General features: G+C 39.9%; 3 protein-coding genes across 4 annotated transcripts; 1 reads left to right on the top strand and 2 right to left on the bottom strand.

The window, feature by feature from the left end:
• Positions 1-370: 370 nt before the first annotated feature.
• On the bottom strand, positions 371-5,272 carry slc25a51b (solute carrier family 25 member 51b). The gene is made up of 2 exons (XM_020642671.3): positions 5,120-5,272; positions 371-3,114 (listed from the first exon to the last, which is right to left on the bottom strand). Exon 2 carries the CDS (start codon positions 3,065-3,067, stop codon positions 2,132-2,134), a length of 936 nt encoding a protein of 311 aa, XP_020498327.1. The 5' UTR covers positions 3,068-3,114; positions 5,120-5,272; the 3' UTR covers positions 371-2,131.
• Positions 5,273-5,416: 144 nt separating this feature from the next.
• On the top strand, positions 5,417-14,491 carry ints10 (integrator complex subunit 10). Of its 2 annotated transcripts, XM_065958811.1 has the most exons (18): positions 5,417-6,025; positions 6,103-6,170; positions 6,992-7,095; positions 7,471-7,610; positions 7,705-7,786; positions 7,894-8,034; positions 8,167-8,341; positions 9,120-9,289; positions 9,390-9,529; positions 9,705-9,858; positions 10,034-10,116; positions 10,566-10,721; positions 11,375-11,483; positions 11,806-11,885; positions 12,052-12,214; positions 12,849-12,942; positions 13,237-13,305; positions 13,855-14,491. In XM_065958811.1, exons 1-18 carry the CDS (start codon positions 5,897-5,899, stop codon positions 14,009-14,011), a joined length of 2,214 nt encoding a protein of 737 aa, XP_065814883.1. In that variant the 5' UTR covers positions 5,417-5,896; the 3' UTR covers positions 14,012-14,491. The 2 variants fall into 2 exon arrangements, with proteins under 2 accessions (XP_065814883.1, XP_020498261.1); XM_020642605.3 differs by lacking the exon at positions 13,237-13,305.
• tlr1 (toll-like receptor 1) lies at positions 14,296-18,579 on the bottom strand. Its single transcript, XM_020642603.3, has 2 exons — positions 18,365-18,579; positions 14,296-16,998 (listed from the first exon to the last, which is right to left on the bottom strand). The coding sequence occupies exon 2, from the start codon at positions 16,989-16,991 to the stop codon at positions 14,583-14,585; it is 2,409 nt and encodes an 802-aa protein (XP_020498259.2). The 5' UTR covers positions 16,992-16,998; positions 18,365-18,579; the 3' UTR covers positions 14,296-14,582.
• Positions 18,580-19,783: the final 1,204 nt, after the last annotated feature.

Raw genomic sequence — 19,783 nt, 5'->3', positions numbered from 1 at the left:
TGAAAAATGATTTGTTAAACGCTGAATTGGGATTGAAAATACAAATATTTCACATAAAATGCCAGTTGGAAAGAAATTTATGAGGGCTAAAATAAACTGCATGTGAGATGAGGCTTTGACAGTGCAGCAGCTCGACTCTGCCTGATCCAAAGTCCATGTCAGATTGCCCTTAATCTGATCATTATCTGCGGCCTGACTTCTTGACACAGAAATCTAGAAAGTCGGCTCTGCACTTTTGCCAATGTGGAAGAAAACGTGGTCTGACAGTGTAGTGCTGCTGAGAGAGTCAAGATTGATCAAATGCACACTGTAAAACACAGAAAGAGGTTATGACCAAGACAGTAGAAGTTAAATACTGCACCGTCAAGTGTTACTTTTGTTAAACCTGAACACAATTCATTTTATTTTTGCGTTTGTGTGGTTGTTGTCAAAGGGATGATGGTGCATGTTTGGTAAGAGTACTGCAGTACAGAAGTGATGTCATTGTAAAGCATTAGTCACAAGTTGGAATGGCACTGCAGACACACAGACGCTATTCAGTTTCATGTAAAGTCTTTGTGACTTGAGTAAAATATCATTAGTCTTTTTTGTGTTAAATTTCACTTATTCTTGGAGAAAATTAGTCAATCACAAATGTATTATCAGAAACAGCCACATTACAAATATCTGTCCACACTTTTTAATGGGTTGACTTCAACATTTCATGTGGTTGCAACTTTCACAAACTGTTTTTAATGGAGTTTTGGTGATTTGTGCTTCTGAAATAAGTGTTTTACATAGACAGCAACATTACATTTCTGCAAGGGTGTCCTACTTTCAAAGCCTGAGTCACAACAAAGTCTTTCACGAGATCATCCTGAAAAAAAAAAGTTCATGAAACGCGACTGTGGACAGTCATAATAAAAAAGAGTTGAAGAAATAGGCCAAGTGATCCATTTACATGGCAGCTTGAGCTTTTTGTGCCAGTGAACATTACCCTTTGCGCCTGTCTTCTTTCAGCACCATTACTGTTCATTCTCTCTCTCAGTGTCCGAGCAGCATGCCTTTCCTCTTCGGGCTGTCGTATCCCAGCCAGAGCGGCTGCGTAGTGACTGCCTCTACTCAAGCTTGAAATCTGAGCCCATTATGTCAACAGATGTTACAGACAGAGAGGAGAGCAAGCGTGAGATAAGTAACAGTGTCAAAGAATGAGCAGAGGAGGACAGATAGATGGATTAAACATGAGATTTTAAATTTTGTTTTGAAAAAAAAAAAAAAAAATCATTAATAAAATAAAGTTGAGAGTAAATAACTACATAAAAGCTGAAAATGAAAAAGAAAAAGGTGCAATTTAGAATTTAGAAATTTAAAATAATTTCTCTCCTTTCCAATAAATTATAAACAAAAATATATTTATGCTGTTTAAAATAGCCTGCCTGTGTTTGCTAGAAGGTTTTTTTCAAAGAACACTCATAAGCATTTCAGTTATTATGAGTATAAATCTTGTCATCTCACATTTATTAGCTGATTAAGATAAAGGGGGAAAAAAAGAAAAATGATGCCAACACTTGATTTGACAGTGACTTGGGGGCATTTAAATTGACAAAAAGTACAAAAGTCTTTCAGTTATGTAGCAGATCACAACCTCTGACAGAAAGTGCTCTTGGTCAAACAGATAGACAGAACACCACAGCACACAGCACATATAAAGAAACAGAGTCTCCTACAAAACAGAATACACTCAAGTAACCTTTGATTGAAATAGTGGAGGTGGGGGGGGATCACTGAAATTCAGTTTGCTCCCCTTGAATTTTTGTACAGAGCAAACAAGGGCATTCAGTTGGACCCTGGCACAGGTTTATATGTAGGCTTAAGCATGTGTATGGGTTTTTAATACTTTGACAACAGGAAATAGTTACAGCATGTGGCAGGTTGTTTGAACTCAAACTGAGTATTGGCCCCTGTCAGAAGTTCAGCTCCACATCTCTCTCTTTCTCTCTCAGAAACTCCAGACTCACAGCAAAGAGCAAGTGCATTGGCTTCACTTTCGATTTCCTTCCTTCACAACAGACTGATTCTAAACATATTTTTCCCTTTAAATACTTTCTCTTGTTCTTTAGATCTCTATTTTCTCATCTTCATCTCCCTCCCCTCATATTAGCTTGAGCAGCAGCTCGTAGGTGGCGTTGATGATACCCCAGGACAGCAGTGAACGGTGGTAGTTGAGATGGGCCCCTCTAAAGAGCCTGGCCACACTGCAGCCCCTCTCTCTCCACACTGTAAGCAGCACCTGTCTGCAAGGCTGGAAAGCTCCACCGACCTGAGACTGAGCTCGGGACTTTACCACGTTTAATGGATAGAACATAATGCCAAGGGCTGCCCCTAACAACCCTCCACACACAAAATCATTAACCATGTGGCCAGCCCAGCTAGAGGCCTCTGGGAGCTGCTCCTTAATGGGTCCACGCAGCCCGAAAAAGAGCACATTGCTCGGGCCATTACGGAGGAGTATGGGCACGAGGCCACGGTAGCATTCACTGACACCATGCTGTGTCAGAAGTGTTCGGAAGGTGTGAGCTGTGTTGTTGAAGCGGTCATGGTGCCGATGGTCTTGAAGGAGAGTCTGCACGCGCTCAAACGGTGTCAAGATGGCCTCTGCAGTTCCTGCTAATGCTGCAGCAAAGCTTCGTGTGACCAGCTCTGGCAAACCACTACCACGTGCCTGTTCCAGTAAGACTCTGGAGAAGTCCTGGTACAGCCCAAACATGATGGCCACCGTAGTGCTTTTCTGGAGCAGTGGGGGCAGCAGGCCCCGGTAAAGATTTCTCAGCCCATCCCTCTGAAGCTGTCGTACCGCCTCTGTGGCCAGAACACCATGGAGCTGCTGGCGGAACAGCAGCTTCTGGATGGGGAAAGTCACCATGATGTTAGTAAAAGCTGCGACAGAACCGCAGACATAATGCTTCCCTTGAGGGCCCAGCTTAGCACTCAGGGCACCAACAGGTAGCAGGGAGCGCCCTCCTTTGGTCAGGGCAGCCTGAGGCTGAGGGGTCCGGGGTGACTCAGAGTCCATGGTGCTTACAGCCATGGGAGGCTCAGCTTTCTATTCTTTTAGCATTGCATCAGCAAGGCAACCTGTAAAAGCGAGAGGAAATTTTATATATAACAACTAAATCCACTTATCTATTTCAAATCATTTTTCTGCCATCATTTGTCTTCATGTGAAAGTATGACAGTATGAGGGGATTGTACGCGTGGGATAAAGACAGAGGATAAATGTTCCAAAAGATCCCTTCCTAACACTCATCAACATTTTAGTCAAGAGTAAAAGACATACAATTTGGATTCTAATCAATAATAAAAAACATATATTCCTTGTTTTCATTTTTTTTTTTACATAAATACATTTTTGATAAATTGACAAAAAATGACATGACCAGAATAATAACATCAATACATAAATAACTCACTGGGTCAAATATTTTATTATTCTGTGTCTCTGATACTGATACAATTCATTTTTGAAAATATTCTCATTTATATTTATTTTGTTCAGGGACTAGTTTAATGATCTGTTCATGCTCTTTGTGGGCTTAAACAGATCAAACTGTTAAACCTCTGCCTTCTGCCTTCATCTTGTATGAACAGGTTTCCCAAACCAGCCACTGATAAGAGTTATTACACAACTTAACGGACTGAAGTGGAGAAGAGCTAAACAACTATTAGTGGCAGAGAACACTAGGAGTGAACGTTTAATTCAAATCTGAAAGGATTGTGTTTTTGGATATATCAAGCGTTTAATGTAATACTTTATTTGACGTACTATAAAAAGGCCAGAAGACCGTGGCGTTGGTTGACGGCCTGCCAGAACAACCCCCCCCCCCCCCAGAAGATTTCTGCCTTTTAATAAGGCAGTTTTTTCTTTCTTACCACTGTAACTTTTGCTGCTTTGCTAAAGTGCTCATAATGGATAGGCCGGATCTTTGTAACATAACAATGAGTAAGGTATTTTACCTGCTTTTTGTTAAGTGTCTCGACATAACACTTGTTATGAGTTGACGCTATACAAATAAAAATTGATTGATTGATTGATTGATGGTTATCTACCACATAAAATAAATCTGCTACAAGTCAAATCAACCATCAAGCAGAAGAAAATAGAAGTTTTAAAAACATTAATAAACCAGATACAATAGTGTAACTGAGCACTTCCTTAGATAAAGCAAGTTGTCAAGAAGTTCTCTAAATATAGATCCAGTAAGGGGTACTCAAAGCAGTTAGGGCACTGGAGGTCACAGTATGTGTGCCAAAATAAAACTACATAAGATCCTCAACACACTGCCACATGGTGCTGACATTAAGGAGCTTGTTTTTTTATTTTGAAAGACGATACAATGAAACCATATCACACCACACTGGATGGTTTTATTCCCATTAACTAAGTGCAAATACCTCAGTTATGGATACTTGCTTAATGCATGTTGGATTAACACTAGAGCTATGCTGTATAGTATTTTTGTTGTGCAGGAAGTGCTTCCTATATCCCTATTACAGACAACATTAATAGTGAAACTGCAACAACCATGTATTGATACTGAAAGTCTTAATGAATCAATAGATTGAAGCAGAAGACTACAACACATTATTATTCAATAGTTAAACCTTTAGCATACACGCCCTCTGTGCACCGTGCCTGTTGTCCTTACATGCTCCAGGACAGTAATGTTAGGCTAATACAGAAACCAAGGCCTAGTTTCTATTAAGGCTGCCATTACATCAAGGACACGCGATAACTTATATTAATCTGCGTTTTCATAGTTGGCTGAAGATCAACAAAGCACCGTCAGGCTAGCTGTACAACCGAGTGCTAGCCCGATTAGCGAACCAGGCTAGGTGAACAGTCACCTGGCCTGTTCTCGGTTGTATCGATAAACATTCTTATCTTAAATGTGTAAAAAGTTTAGAAAGGGCTAACCGAGTGGTCGTGTATTAAGGGCTGCCTGCTTCTGCAAAAAGACTATAATTCATAGCATGCTTCCTGCTTAGCATTATCAGAAGTCAAAACGGGGTTTGGAGACTTCGACTGAATATCAAGAGGCAAAAACAAAAACAGTGAATTTATCTTAGAAATCTGTTTTACCTGCTTAGTAATAGTAAACCAGTGGATGTATTGTCCCTGCACGGGAAGAGTGCAAGTATTTCGCAGAGTAATTGGGACACAACTGTAGGTCGTGTCTGGTCTGAAGCCCCCAGCAGCAGGTGACAGCAGCAAGCCAGCAGGGCGTCTTCAGCGCATGCGCAGTATCGCATGATTTGAGAGCACATAGGGATGGAGTTGCTTCTAAATGTCGGAGAGCTTCTTTAAACAGTTTTACGCTTTAGTTATTATTATTTATTTATTTTTACGGTGTAACAGTGTAAGATACTGTAAGGTTGATTGTTTTTGGGTTGGTTTGAAATGAAATAAAACGTCCCAAATTACTACTTTTTCGTGTGGTTGCGGTGCGACCATAAGACTGTAGGGTGCGACTAAGTAGGCAGTGCTTGAGTGTTGGTCGTAAAGCAGGTTGAAACGTAATTTTTACGACAGAAATGTGACGTAAATGTCGTAATTCAGTTGTGTCGGTAAAGGAAAAAAAAAGAATAGGTTTAATAGACATTATTTTAGCGATTGAACTACTTTTCCTTTTCAGAATCTGTCACACATTTATAATATCACTGGATATCAGAGCATTGTGTTGTTAATATTTCAAGGCAAGATGTCAGGTGAATGTCACAAAGCCAGTGCTAACTAGGTAGCCCTGTTGCTAGCTGATTTCCTACACTTGTTTTTGCACAGAAAGGCTTCTTGAGCGAGTGAATGAACCGTGTGTAGATGTCGTTAAGTGCGTTACACTGAAAGCTCTGGTCTTGTAAAATGTCAGCGCAAAAAGACTGTGAGTTTTTGGTGAAAAGAGCCCGAGAGTTGGTCTCAGATGACCCTTGTGCGGCGAAAGCCTGGCTAATAACTGCAAGAACCCTTTACCCTGCAGATTTCAACATACAGGTGACAGTAGTTTTTAATATTATCACGCGTGAATCCTATTTGTGATGTTAAATAATTTCGACTTTGTGTTTTCCCAGTATGAAATGTACATCATTGAACGCAACGCAGAGAGGACAGCTTCTGCAGGGAGGCTGCTTTATGACATGTGAGTTTATAATAATGCTGAGTCTGAGCTGGCCATTTCTCTGTTTGTTTGTTTGTTTGTTTGTTTTAGCTGATTTATTTTTCTTATTTTTTACTTATTTATATATTTATTTTTATTTATTTATTTTTATTCATTTATTTTTATTTTTATTATTTTATTATTTTTATTAATTAATTAATTTTTTAATTTTTTTTATTTGTATTCATTTTTTCATTTTATTTTATTTTTATTTTTTCTATTCATTATTTATTTATTTTGATTTATTTATTTTGATTTATTTATTTTTTAGCACACATAAGAATACATCAAAATAGGATTAACAAAAACATAAAAGGTGTGTCAGGAGAGGTCAAGAAGCCAACAGGCTTATACAAGGGACCTCACCTCTTAAGAGACAAATAAATCAACTAAACAAATCGAATTACACAATTTCATTCATTTCATTTCATTAAATATAAACACATATACAGTAACCTATACACGTATTCATACACACACACTTAGACACATACATACAATAGAAAGACTGAGAATGTTAACCCTCTATCAGCTAAATGGAACAGGCATTGATCTTTTAAAAATGGAGTGAATGAGTGAGTTGATGGAAAAATAAGAAAACAATATATTTTATATATGCAAAAGTTTGACCTCATGGATTAAATGTGAAGACAGTTTCCTTTTAAAAATGTGCTTTTATTTGCATCTCCTCTTCTATGCTGTGAGCTCGACCTCACTGTAAATGAGGGAAATCTCAGTGTCTTTCGAGTTAAAATAAAGGTTTTGAATTGAGTTGAATTGACAATGGTTTGCATATCCTGTAGGTTCCTAAACTTTCCAGATCAGCCCATTGTATGGCGGGAGATCAGTGTCATCACCGCTGCCCTGCGTAGTGACGCTCAGGACAAACATGCTCAGTTTTTACGAGGTGAGATTGTTCTTACTGCTCTTGAGGTACATAGACCACATATGTGATAATGCATTACAGCAGTGGTTCTCAACTTTTTGTTCGTAGCCCAAAAGGGGGATGCAGACCCGTTTTCAGTTGTGAATAGTGCCTGGAAAAAATTGTCAAAAACTGACTGAGTTGTAAATGACACCTTTATTTTATTAAATTAATCTGACAGGATGAAAAAATATATCTGAAAATTGGTCCTGAGGCTTGACGAGTTGAGAACCACTGCATTAAAGCATCCTTACTGATAGGGAAGTTATATTGAAGTGTGGGAGCAATGGCTGTGTGTTTTGTAATTCTGAAATATTCTTTTATTTTTTCTGTCCATGTGTGTTTATTCCCTCCCAGGGCTATTTGAGACACTTCCTGGTCGTGTGCAGTGTGAGATGCTACTGAAAGCCACAGAGCAGTGTTTCAACACTTTGGAGAAGGCAGAGATGCTACTCCTCCTTCTTAAGCGCTTTCCGGAGTCAGTAGTTCAACACGGGGTAAGTACCAATACTTTAGACATGATTGTTTACAAACGAACCTGGAATAAATACAACTTAAACGATCACTGCCAACATTCGACTGTATGTTTAGGTAAATTTAGGAGAAACCTTGTTAGAGGCGGAGGCATCAGAGAATGTGGAGACTCCGGTTAACTGCTTTAGGAAACTCTTTGGTGAGTGACCCCCTCATAAAAATGTTGCTTATTATTAAATAAAGAAAAAGACAAAAACACTTGTCATATTTTATCATTGGAACACTTTTTCTTTGTTTTTACTCCAGTGTGTGATGTCCTTCCCTTGGTCATAAACAACATGGACATGCGCTTGCCAGCCAGCCTTATGCAGAATTATATGCTGAAAGCCGCTGAATTCTATATCGGCTATGTCACCCGTGGACCCTCACCTGATGTACAGATACAGGGTAAGGCTTCTTTTAGTGCTAGCCCAGTGATATAACTTGAAATGAAATCCTAACTCTTCAGTATTCTTTATTTCCATACTTTTCTATTTATTACCTTCCAGCCTAACAGTTTTTCAAATTCATCTTGTTAAGGGTCCCAAGAGGGCAGTTCCCTGAAGTCGCCCACCGTGTCTCGTGGTTCCCAGCGATATGTGATTGATGGCTTGTCAGAAAAGTCATCAGTGGTGGCAGAACCTTGGGAGAGGCTGTTGGACATACTTGCTGTGGTCGGAGCCCGCTGCGAGTGGCAGGGAGACAAGGGACAGAGGTAAACTACTATCAGCCTGTCAATCAACCAGAGCTGTGTTGCAGTTGTTTTTAATTCCGGGGATTCTTCATGCGCATTTATAACATCAATCCAATCAATTATTGAATATGTAGTAAACCCAGTTTGAATTAATGCAGTCTAATACAACATTCCAGCAATCATTCCTACATTCTTAAAGTCACAATGTACATTTGTGTTAAAAGAGATGATCTTACTCTATGATCATTTTAATAGATTTAGTTTTTTTTACAGGTGAAATTTGTTGTTATATTGTGAGCTGTTTGCAGGATATCGTCTTTTGAATAGATCAGAGTCACAACAGATAATAATTAGATAAACACATTGCTTTATAGTAGTGTAGGGTTAGTGTAGTTGCTCTGGTTTACTACATTTATGTAAAAATATACTCCATCACATACTGTAAGCCATTAAACATAAAAACAAATACTTTAGTTAAATCTTCCAAAATATAATTAGCAGAATGCTACATCAAACGATTTCTTACAAAATGTCCAAATGGTGTTTTCATCATGTCATGATGAGTTTGTTATAATGTGAGACATTCAGAAAGAGATTGTTTCTTGATGCTTTTAGAAGATTAACAAAAGGGGCGCCTGTACAGAGGGTGTGGTCCTCGAAGCGGGCAGCCTAGGTTCAACTCTTACCTGCTTATTATTCTGCAATCCCACTCCGTCTACTGTCCTTTTGTCTAAAATAAAGGCAATAATCAGTCTAATTCATTCTGTGTGTGTGTGTGTGTGTAATGTCATTGTTGTAGGAGTTATGTGGACATGCTGCAGAGAGTGAAGGAGCTGTGTCGCTACCTGCCTGGTCTCGAAGGAGACACAAGATCGCGCTGCTGCAGCCAAGTGGTCATTTGTGCTGCGCTTGTGCTCTTCCGCAGCGCCTTCCTCTACGTCTCAGCTGTACAGCCTGCACTGTTCCAGGGTCAGAGTTCGTCTTTGTATGCACACATAGTTCCCTTCCTGTCATTCATCTTCGTTGTCCTGAAGACGAAAGGTTACTTGATGTGTTTCATGTTTTGCAGGTGTGAATGCGTTGAGTTCTGGGCCGTGGATTCTTGTAGAGGATTTGAGTTCGGTGTATAATGACATGGAAGTGGAAAGAGGAGCAGCTAAACATGTTCATAAGAAACGTAAACTGGCTGATGGAAGGGAGAAGACAATGGTGAGGACACATTCAGGAATCACTGACATGTTTCTGTCATTATTGTGAGAGCAAAGCAAATTTGACAGATCACTTTCAGAGTGTAAGGTTTCTGTGTGTGCACTCAAACAGTTTTGACTCAAGCGTGTATTCAGACGTATCTGAAAATATACTTTCTATGTCTGTGTGACTGTAGAGCTCAGATGATGAAGAAGGCTTGGGAAAAGGTCGAGGTCGACACATTTTAGTGAACAAGACTGAGATGCCCAGCTGGTCAGAGACTCTAGACAGCTTCCGCACGGCCAGGGAAAGCTGGGACCTTCTTCACTCCCACGACGGCCTGGAAACAGGTTATTCCCCTTTTCTTTATATATGCATTGCTTTGGACACTAAGATAGGATCAAGTCACTTCTACTGCGGTTCTTAAAAATACAACTTGTAAAATTGTCTTCCCTTTATTTCTTTATTTATAAAAATGAATAAAGTGGGGGAGAAATCTTTGCATGTAACCTTTTCCTTTTATAGAGTTTAAGAAGATCTGCGGCACCTGGAAGACGGACAGCTGGCTGTGGTTCAGAATATTCCTCACAGACATGATCATATACCAGGCAAGAAACAGTTACAATGTTTTCATTCTGATGCCCTTTCACAGTATCTTTTGGTCTGTACTTTTGAAAGTATTTTATCTGATTTTATTTGTTTATTTATTATGATTAATTTGGGGCCTTTATTTGGATAGGACAGTGGATAGTGTAGGAAAGGAGCTGCAGGTCAGACTCGAATCCAGGCCGCTGGCTTGGAGGACTACAGCCTCCGTTCATGCGGTGCACTCTAATCGCAAGGCCATCTGCGTCCCCAAGCATTTCATTTTTTAAAAACTGGATAACATAAAACTATGTCCTTTAGTTTAAATGTAGTAATTGAATAAGCAGCAAATAACTGTGTATAGCTATATTTAATATTGTTATTATCTTTTTAAATAATGCAATCTCCTAGGATCTGTTATTGTTGTAATGTGTTGTGTGATTTTATGCTGATTAATAGTGTGTGTCTCCAGGGTCAGTACCGTAAGGCCCTCTCCAGCCTGCACCAGATGGCTGCAGTGCAGCAGCCTCAGCCTGGGCAGCAAAGCCCCTCCGGTCAGGCCAGCCTGGAGCACCACAGGGCCCTCATACAGCAGGCCTCCTGCCATTATGCACTGGGAGAGCACAGGGTAAACACACAGACACCACACGCACACAAACATACAGACCCGGCATTCCTCTAAGCTGCGTGTGGACCATGCATGCACTATTACATGTTGCAAATAGCTTCGTTTCTCTGTCCCATTTTCTTATTTCTCAATGAACACCTTGCTCTGTATTTTAACTGTTGGTTTGACGTATTCTCCTTTTTGTACCACATTGAGATTTACAGTCTCTGCAATTACCATACCATACTATACATCCAGTGCTGCACACATTTACTGTAGCTGCCTCCACTTATTTTAATATCTTTTCTTCATGTTTTGATTGCTGTTGACTTGTTTTTACCATATTGTGCCCAAAAAATAAATCACTGACATCAACTGACCTGTAGATGGTGTACACGTTACGGTCAATTTAAAAATAAATTCAACTGCATATAGTTGTTTTAGTTGATATGACAGTTCTAGTTTTGTATTACACTTTAATGCAGAGTTTCTTAATCAATCTAAAAATTCAATCAGTTGTATTAACTGATTTGTATTCTTATAACATTTATCAAGCACATGTTCCAAAATATTTGTTGACAACTTCTTGAAATGTGTTAGTATATATGTGTAATAGCCCTGCCCTGTATACACACATGTTACACTGTTCATATTGTATTCAATCTATAAATCAGATGGCCTGCGAGAAGCTGCTCGATGTAGTCAGTGGGCTGGTGCCTCCAAACAAAGAACCGACAAAGAGCCAAGAAGATAAGGGTAGAGGCAAGACCAAAACAAGGAAAGGTAAACACCTAAAGCTTTTGTCAAACAACATTCTGTCAGTGTTTTTTTGATCTATGAACGTCTGTGTAAAATGGACTTATATTATAATTTTTATAATGTGGAAAAAAGTTAACAATGTGTTTCTGCATATTGACACAGTTTAATAGTAGCAGTAGTAAATCTGTATCAACATCACAAGCAAACTGCTGGTTACCTTTGTAAGTTAGATATGAACAAAAACTCACAACTTTGCTTTAACTGCTGTTATAAATGACACCATTTATGATGTGATGTAGAACCATATCAGAACAATTTCAACAACAGCACTCATTTTGTCAACCAGGTAATGACCTGAGATTGCTGCCCTGCACCAGCAAAGCTGTTTTACCTTTCTGCCTCCAGATGATGCTTGCCTGCTTCAAGGTACTGTAACAAGTAAAGTCTGTTTAACTGCATGAAACTACGGTTATCTTATTTTTATACTTGGACTGAGATAAGTAGCACTAATTGTGCTGTTGTTTTTTGCTTGAATATTTGGATTCTTAAAAGTTTAAAACCCACTTCATCTCTTTTTCTTTCATCCATGTAGCTCCGTGCCTTCACAGACAGCCGGGACGACCTGTCCCTTGGTCATGTGGTGGTGCTGCTGCAGCATGACTGGCCTCAGGGCGAGATGCTGTTCTTAAAGGCAGTAGATAAGATCTGTCAGCAAGGCGGCCTCCAATATGAGAATTTCTTCAACTATGTCACCAGTATCTTTTTTTACCCACACCTCAATAATACTCTGAGATGGTCATGCCTTCTTCTCTTATCAATCCTGTCAAACACGCACAGCTGGCCAAACAAAGAGAAGAGCAGGGAACTTGTTCCAAATGCGTTGTCAATTAATGTCTGGTTGGAGCTTCAAAATGTTGTCTGCCAGAGGTGTTTATATATGTAGGACCGGAAAACAAGAAAAGCAAACAAAAAAGTATGAAAACACAGATGGGGAGTGATCTTGTCTTCACAACACAGATATTAATTTATAAAAAAATATGACAGGCCTATGGCGAGTTGGATAGTTTTTCAATTTTTCCCAAAGTGAATCAAACTGTTCCAGTTTATGATTGACAAATGCTTTTATCCTCTCCATTTTGTAGATGTCCATCATAATTTCCATCATTGCATTTAGCTTCTATAACAGCCATGTCCTGTCTTTCTACCAGCCACCATTATTAAGGATTTTCTCTTCAGCCATTATGGTATAGGGTCTTACAATCCAAGGAAAAATGTCTTGAAAGGCTTTGTATGCCTTTACAATAGACTCAAGGAGACCTGTTCCCTCGTGTTTACTTTGTCTGTTTTTTTTGTTGAAGTTATTTTCTATAAACTCATGATTTTAACCAGACATCGACATGCTGGAGGAGTTTGCATACCTGCGTACTCCAGAAGGGGGCAGGATTCAGCTGGAGCTGCTACCGAATCAGGGGATGCTCATCAAGTAAGAGTTTCTCATTCAGAATGCTTTGAGTATGCATTGTGACTTGGCACACTCCCGTTTTGTTCCTGTTTTTAAGACATCAGTGCAGTTATTGATGATCTAAATAGACATGGCCTGTGGGGGAAATTGTACTCTGAATAGAAAATGCTGTTAAGGAGCAGGCATTAGAAAAAGAAGGGGGTTTTCTGGTCAAAATAAACCTGTTATTAAACGCCTTCAATCATTGCTGTAAATGTAAAGACAGTTTAATGCACCCTCACTGACGGAGAGTTGTTGAATGTTGCTGTCCCTCAGGAATCCTAGTCCCGCCCTGGGGGTGGAGTTAAATACCCTTCTGCTACAAGGGGTGCAGACGATGGACAGGTACCCCAGGCCCCTCCTCCCACAGTCCCATCCCTCCCCCTACACCAGTCACCCTTCCCTCATTCCCTACTTCAAGGCTTGTCATCCCCCCAGTTTTGATTTGGGCCTGTCATTCTACATCAAGTCGTTCTAGTCGTTCTTTGATTTTCTGTCGGCGTTTGTTACTTTGAGCCATCGCTCGTCTTTCTGTGGTCATCACTGTTGTTGTTGTTATTGTTGTTGTTGTTATTTGCGGATGATGTTGGTCTTTTTGTGCAGCCAGTTGAGTTTTCTGCCTTTTCATAACACTTGATCTCATTTCATTTGTGAACTTGTTTTATGTGTTTTATACTTTATGATGATGATGATGATGATGATGAAGTGTTTGGTGTTTTATATTGACTGGTTGATTTATATAAAGGAAAGAGTGAGTGCCATTTTGTTTTCATAATTTCTTTCTGCTGTATACAGTACTGAGTCTCAGTTAATGATAAATAATAATCTTCTGGCCACCTGTATCTTTGTATTTTAATTATAATTTTTCTTTTTTTTTTCTTTCTTTTCCCCCAGACACCACACAGTGACTCGAGGAATCACAAAAGGAGTGAAGGAAGATTTCCGTCTGGCCATGGAGAGGCAGGTGTCGAGGTGTGCGGAGAACCTGTTCAGTGTGCTTCATCGTTTCTGCATCAACGAGAAAATCATCATCATCCAGTCTCTGCCTTGACGTCTTGTTTGTGACTTTTGGACCTTTGCCTAGCTGATGTTTCAGGCACAGTGGAAATGCAGCTAAACTAACTTTGATGCTAACAGCTGCTTACAAACACAGGACATGTTTCTAACTCTCTCTTGTCATCATCCAAACTCGTTACTCGTCTGAAAAAGGTGTCCTTGCCTTCAAAGTTGCCCCCTAACTCAAACGAATACTCGTGCAGTTTTACTGTATGTGTGTAGTTTTCTTCTTACGAAACACATGCTCAACCATATATGGAGTGGTTTAATCATTTTGTGGGAGTCGGTGTTGACAAAGAATTAAGTTCATTTTTTTGTATTGTTAGGTCCAGTTTATTGCTTTTGTTACAAACTTGATGAAATTGTTAGTTTGATGATTTTCAGAAATCAAGGTTTACATCAGTAAAAAAAAATCAGTTCATGTACAGATCTTAGTAAGCTCATAGCTCAATAAAAATGCTCATTTGATAAAGAATATTTGAACATGCACCTCTCCAGTGTTTCCTCTAGCACACACTCTTGTTTTCATTCATCTTCCCACTTCTGTATAATTCTGCTTCCCACAGTTATCCCTCTAGTTCTGTGACTGGTGCATTTGGCAGGTCCGCCTGTAGGGCAGCCCTAAGGTTAGCCCAGAACAGCCTGTGCTTAGCTCTGTCCTGAGGCCACTCCAGGTATGTGTGCCGTTCCATCATGGACTTCAGCTGGTAGTACTTTGATGGGATGAGGTATTGAGGAAGCGGCTCCAGCAGCACCAACACAATGCTCCCTGATCCCTGAACAAGGCGCTGGTGGCTGGCAAAGTACAGCTCATAATGGCACCACTCGCTCTTAACAAAGTGGCCAGACAACACGAACACGGAGCGTTGGCATTTCTCCACGCAGGTGACAATGTTCTCAATAATTGTCTTTCCAGGAACAAAGTTTCTCTCATGATGGCAGATTCGAAGCCCCCCAGCTGGACCCTCGAGGTTGGGAAGAAGAAAATTGTGCACCCAATCTGCATCCTGCTGGCTGTAGGACACAAAAGCATGAAACTCAATGCCCACCAGATCTTCAGGTCGAACTTGCCTTGTCCTGGCGCGATGTTTGGCTCTGGTCCACTGCCAGATCATTCCTATGTACCAGGGAACGTCCAAACAATGACAGAGGGTCAGAATTGTAATAATCAAAGCCACTGATGGGAACAGGATAGTGGCAGCTAGAAGGCCTGCATTACAGGAGATCTCTGGGATCAAGATCTCTTTCAAGGTGGAGTTTCTCATGACCTCTGGATAGGTGCAGTAATAATCCAACGGCCAGCCCAGCAATTCAATTCCTGAGTGACTGTTCTTCTGTTCTGATTTGATTCCCAGATTTATGAAATTCCTCAAAGCACAGGTGCAGATGAATGGGTTTGAACTGACGTCAAGGGTTTTCAGTTTCGGGCAGCTCTCCAGCTGGTTCACTGATGGGGTGTGGAGGGAATTTAACCTCAGCAGAAGAGTATTTATTGAGGGGAAACCATTGCATGGCGGCAGGTCCCGCAGCCTGTTGAAATTCAGATTCAGAGATGAAAGGTTTGATAGTTTCATGATGGATGATGGTATTACCAATATCTGGTTGTTCTGGAGATCCAGTGTCTCTGTTCCATTTGGAAGACATTTAAAAACAGAGTCTGTTAGTCCATTCGAGGAAAGAGTCATATTGGTGATGCTTGGTGGCCAGGAACATTCCTTCAAACCATCATATACCAGAGAGTTAATGCTGAGATCCACTTCTCTCAGGGATGACATGTGTTTCAAACGTTTGCTAATGACCTGAAGGCTCATGAGATTGTTTCCTAGCAAATTCAGTCTCCTAATATTAACCAAAGTCTCACAGTCGACAGTTTCTTGACCCTCCACTCGGGAGAAGATCGAGTCAGAGAGAGCACAATAGGAGAAGTCCAGGTGGAGGAGGGGACTGTGTGACTGTGGACATGTCATGTGTATGATTGAAACTTCGAGCAAAGCTACACTCTCCACTGGCAAGTTGATGAAAAAGTTGTATACATCCTCCTGTGAAAAAAGAAAAGACGTCACTACCACCCGCCTGGCTGTGAAGGACTTCATTTGAGATGTCTTGGCCACAGCTGTTCCTTTATAAGGTAATTTGGATAGGGTCACATCACAGAAGCTTAAATGAGCAATAGATGTAGCCAGAACTTCATTTACAGTGTCAGTTAAGTCATCCCAGGTGATTGACAAGTTGGTTAGATAAAGATGAGATGTGTGGATTTCTTCTCCCTCCTTGAACAGTCTAATCATATCTTGGTAGCCATCCAACAAATTCATCAACTCCACTTCAGGAAAGACCGACACAGCATCAGCTAACAGATCATGGTCAATTATTTGATATTTAGTAAAGGAAATCTGAAGCCTTTTGGCATGAGCTTGCCTCAGGCTTCCTGCTTCATATTTCAGCTCATCCTCCAGGGAAAGGGTCAGCATATGTAGTTTCACTGCAGCAATGCTTTTGAAATCACCCATACAGATGTTCTTGGCTCCAATTGCAAATCTCTCCAGATTTACCAAGGAGATGAACTCACTGCCAAGTGTCATCGCGAGGAACTGGTTGGAGGTCAAATTAAGTACCTGGAGATTCTGAGTATAGAGCAGGTACTGCTGGCCTGACAGGTTCCTCAGCCTGTTGTGTGACAGGTCCAGCTCTTTCAGGAGTGGTGTGTCCAGAAACGTCTCTGTGTCAATCTCCTCCAAACTATTCCATGAGATGTTCAGGAACCTCAGGAAGGGTGTGTGTTTGAAGTCTCCATGGTGAAGATGCTGTATGTGGTTGCATGAAAGGTCTAAAAACTCAACCGTCTGTGTCAGATCCTGTGGGACCGAGGAGAGGTTCTTGGATGAGCGGTCCACAAAGCTGTCAGGGAATGAAGCGCCCAGCTGGAGCCCCATAAACATGGCTCCCACCCAGAGGACAACCGCCAGGGGCTGCATTGTTTTTCTGGATAAAGTCAGAACATTGACAGCTTTATTATTTATGATACAATCTCTCAGATGTCAGTTAACTAACTAAACCTGAGGGTGAGGGAGAGGTTATGCAGCCTCTTACAAGCCAGAAAAAGTTCTTAAATTATTCCAACCTATATGAAGGTTAAATTGTTTGACAGGTCCCAAAGATGGGGATCATTTTTGTAATTCATCAGCTTGTGAATTACCACCGACCTCTAAAGAAATGATTACTCATGATTGCAAATTAAGATTTGATTATTCATTTATAAACCGTGTTTTGACTTCTCAGTCTGAACTTATTAAATCGACAAAAACGATTATTGAATGTTTTCAGTGTAGTAAAGTAAAAAATAACAGCCTATTTACATTTAATTTGCAGTGCAATGGAAAAAGCAAAAAAAAAAGCGCAGCTGTAGCTGAATAAATGTAGGCTATGTATAGTTACCGTATTTTCCGCACTATAAGGCGCACCTTCAATGAATGGCCTATTTTAGAACTGTTTTCATATATAGGGCGCACCGGATTATAAGGCGCATAGAATAGAACGTGTTTACAACTGAACAAGGCTGGGAGATATTGTGAATATATAAATATAAATATATAATATATAATATAAAACGTAGTTTTATACGTAGTGCATTCACAATAACTCAACGTTGTTCAAACGTTAATGTGCATATTCACAATATCTCCCAGCCTTGTTCAGTTGTAAACACGTAAAAGAAACACAGTCTGATACCGCTAATTCAAACGTTAGTGCATAACTCAACATTGTTCAGTTACGTATAACACGTAAAGCTCACTTTTTCAGTTCATTCCCCGTCCACGAATCCCTCGAATTCTTCTTCTTCAGTGTCCGAATTGAACAGTTGGGCGAGTACAGCATCCAACATGCCCGGCTCCCTCTCGTCATTATCCGAGTCAGTGTTGCTGAGCGCCGTGTACAACCAGTATGGATCAACCAATTAACCAATTGATCCATATATAAGGCGCTCCGGATTATAAGGCGCACTGTCGTTTTTTGAGAAAATTAAAGGCTTTTAAGTGCGCCTTATAGTGCGGAAAATACGGTACTTCCTACTATTGATAATTTTTTGTGCTGCAATGTGACATGTGATTGTACTGTATTACATGTGTTTCTGTAATTGAGCATATTCTTAGTAATATACGATGTATATATATGGGGCAGCCATAATAAGAGTAACAAATAATTTTCACAAACAGTCTTTCTGCCTGTGTATAGATCTGTGCTATCTCAATACTGTAGCCTATAATTTGAAATAAATCAAACAAAATCCTAAATAAATACAGATAGCTCTAAAAACTTTCCTAACCCTTATATGGTAAAATGCACTCACCTGTACTGAGGTCAGATGGATCTTTTCAGCAGTACTTTAAATCTACAAAAAATTCCAGATTGAAAAAAGGTGATAAAATGCACCAACAGAGAAAAACAACAACAATTCAACGATAACCCTCAACTCTGAAGACTGTCAGGCTTTGTCGTTCCTCTTTAGTTAGTCTAACAACATTAGCAGATGTTAGTAAAAACAAAGCACTGACAGGAAACCAACACGGAAAAGAAAGTAGCTCTGCCCAGTCATATTATTATCTCTTCTACATCCTCTTTTCACTTCACTTTTTTTGTACACTGAGCTTTTTATGGAGGGTAGGGATGTACTTTTGGATCTTCATGATCACATCCTTGTTGCATAAAACTAGGAAAGAGGAAGTTTCACAGTGTACTTCTGGTTTATGGAATTAAATTATACTTAAACTTCCTGAAACAACAAATCTAATTTGATAGGGGAAAAACCATACCCAATCCCCCCAAACAATTAATCATTTCAAAAGATTTTCTTTAGGTTGATTGTCTTTCAAAGAATTCCAATCCTATTTTCTCCATCATATGAAGAAGTTTCAGTTTGATTTAACAGATACAGCAAAAAAAACAAAAAACATCTAAAGATTGATCCTTTCCCTACTGGCTCAAACGTTTACCTATGTTTTATATCAAGAACACTCTCTTATATATTGATCTCTGTGATAGAGGTCCTCTTGTAAGGATGTCGTGAGTTGCTTGAAGGACAGATTAGAAACTAATCGAATTGCTTATAGGCTTTTATCCTGTAGTATCATTGCGACCACACTGAGGTCAGTCAGGGTAGTGAATGTCCATTTCCCAACTCAATTAACTTAACCCACTAATGTTTTGAAGGAGGGTGTTTCAAATGCAACCACACTGTTTCCTCTAATCAGCTATAGACCCCGCCTTTGATGACTAAGGATGGAGAATGAGCTTATTAATAGGGTGTGACCTGTTTTAATGTGACTGAGAGGCTTAAATAAAAGACAGACACACAAACCCATGCAGCACACACACTTCCCTGCAATGTTTGTGTTCTAGCAGCACTTCTGTTTCCTCGGGGCGGAAAACATAACTCACCCGACAAGTGGAGCTAAATTCAATAAGCTGTTATTTGCTGGTGTCACTGTCCTCACCTGGTGATCAAATATAGGATTATCAATGTGGTCATTCTGTCCGTAAAACAACAGCTGTGCAACTGCATTGTATTTTCTTTTCTTCTTTATAATATATATGTGCAAAGTTGAAAAAATAAATGAAATCTGTTCAAATGTGAACTGTGTTTTCATTCAACACAAAAAAAAAACCCTGTATGTGTCCACAGTGTGTACTTCCTCTAAATTATGGAGCCAAGATCAGAGTACGAGCTAATTATTGACACAAGAACCTTCTTTACAGCCACCAGCAGCAT

The sequence above is a fragment of the Labrus bergylta genome, chromosome 9 (genome assembly GCF_963930695.1).
Source record: "Labrus bergylta chromosome 9, fLabBer1.1, whole genome shotgun sequence".
NCBI classification, from domain to species: Eukaryota; Metazoa; Chordata; class Actinopteri; order Labriformes; family Labridae; genus Labrus; species Labrus bergylta.
Note: the sequence above shows the minus strand (reverse complement) of the source record. Positions and strands in the feature narration are given on the sequence as shown.

Excerpts from the sequence above, each read along its gene's own strand:
- slc25a51b (XM_020642671.3), bottom strand. The coding sequence starts at position 3,067 with ATGGCTGTAAGCACCATGGACTCTGAGTCACCCCGGACCCCTCAGCCT.
- ints10 (XM_065958811.1), top strand. The coding sequence starts at position 5,897 with ATGTCAGCGCAAAAAGACTGTGAGTTTTTGGTGAAAAGAGCCCGAGAG. Across the intron at positions 12,943-13,236 it reads AATCAGGGGATGCTCATCAA|GAATCCTAGTCCCGCCCTGG; the intron begins GTAAGAGTTTCT and ends GCTGTCCCTCAG. Across the intron at positions 13,306-13,854 it reads GGGGTGCAGACGATGGACAG|ACACCACACAGTGACTCGAG; the intron begins GTACCCCAGGCC and ends CTTTTCCCCCAG.
- tlr1 (XM_020642603.3), bottom strand. The coding sequence starts at position 16,991 with ATGCAGCCCCTGGCGGTTGTCCTCTGGGTGGGAGCCATGTTTATGGGG.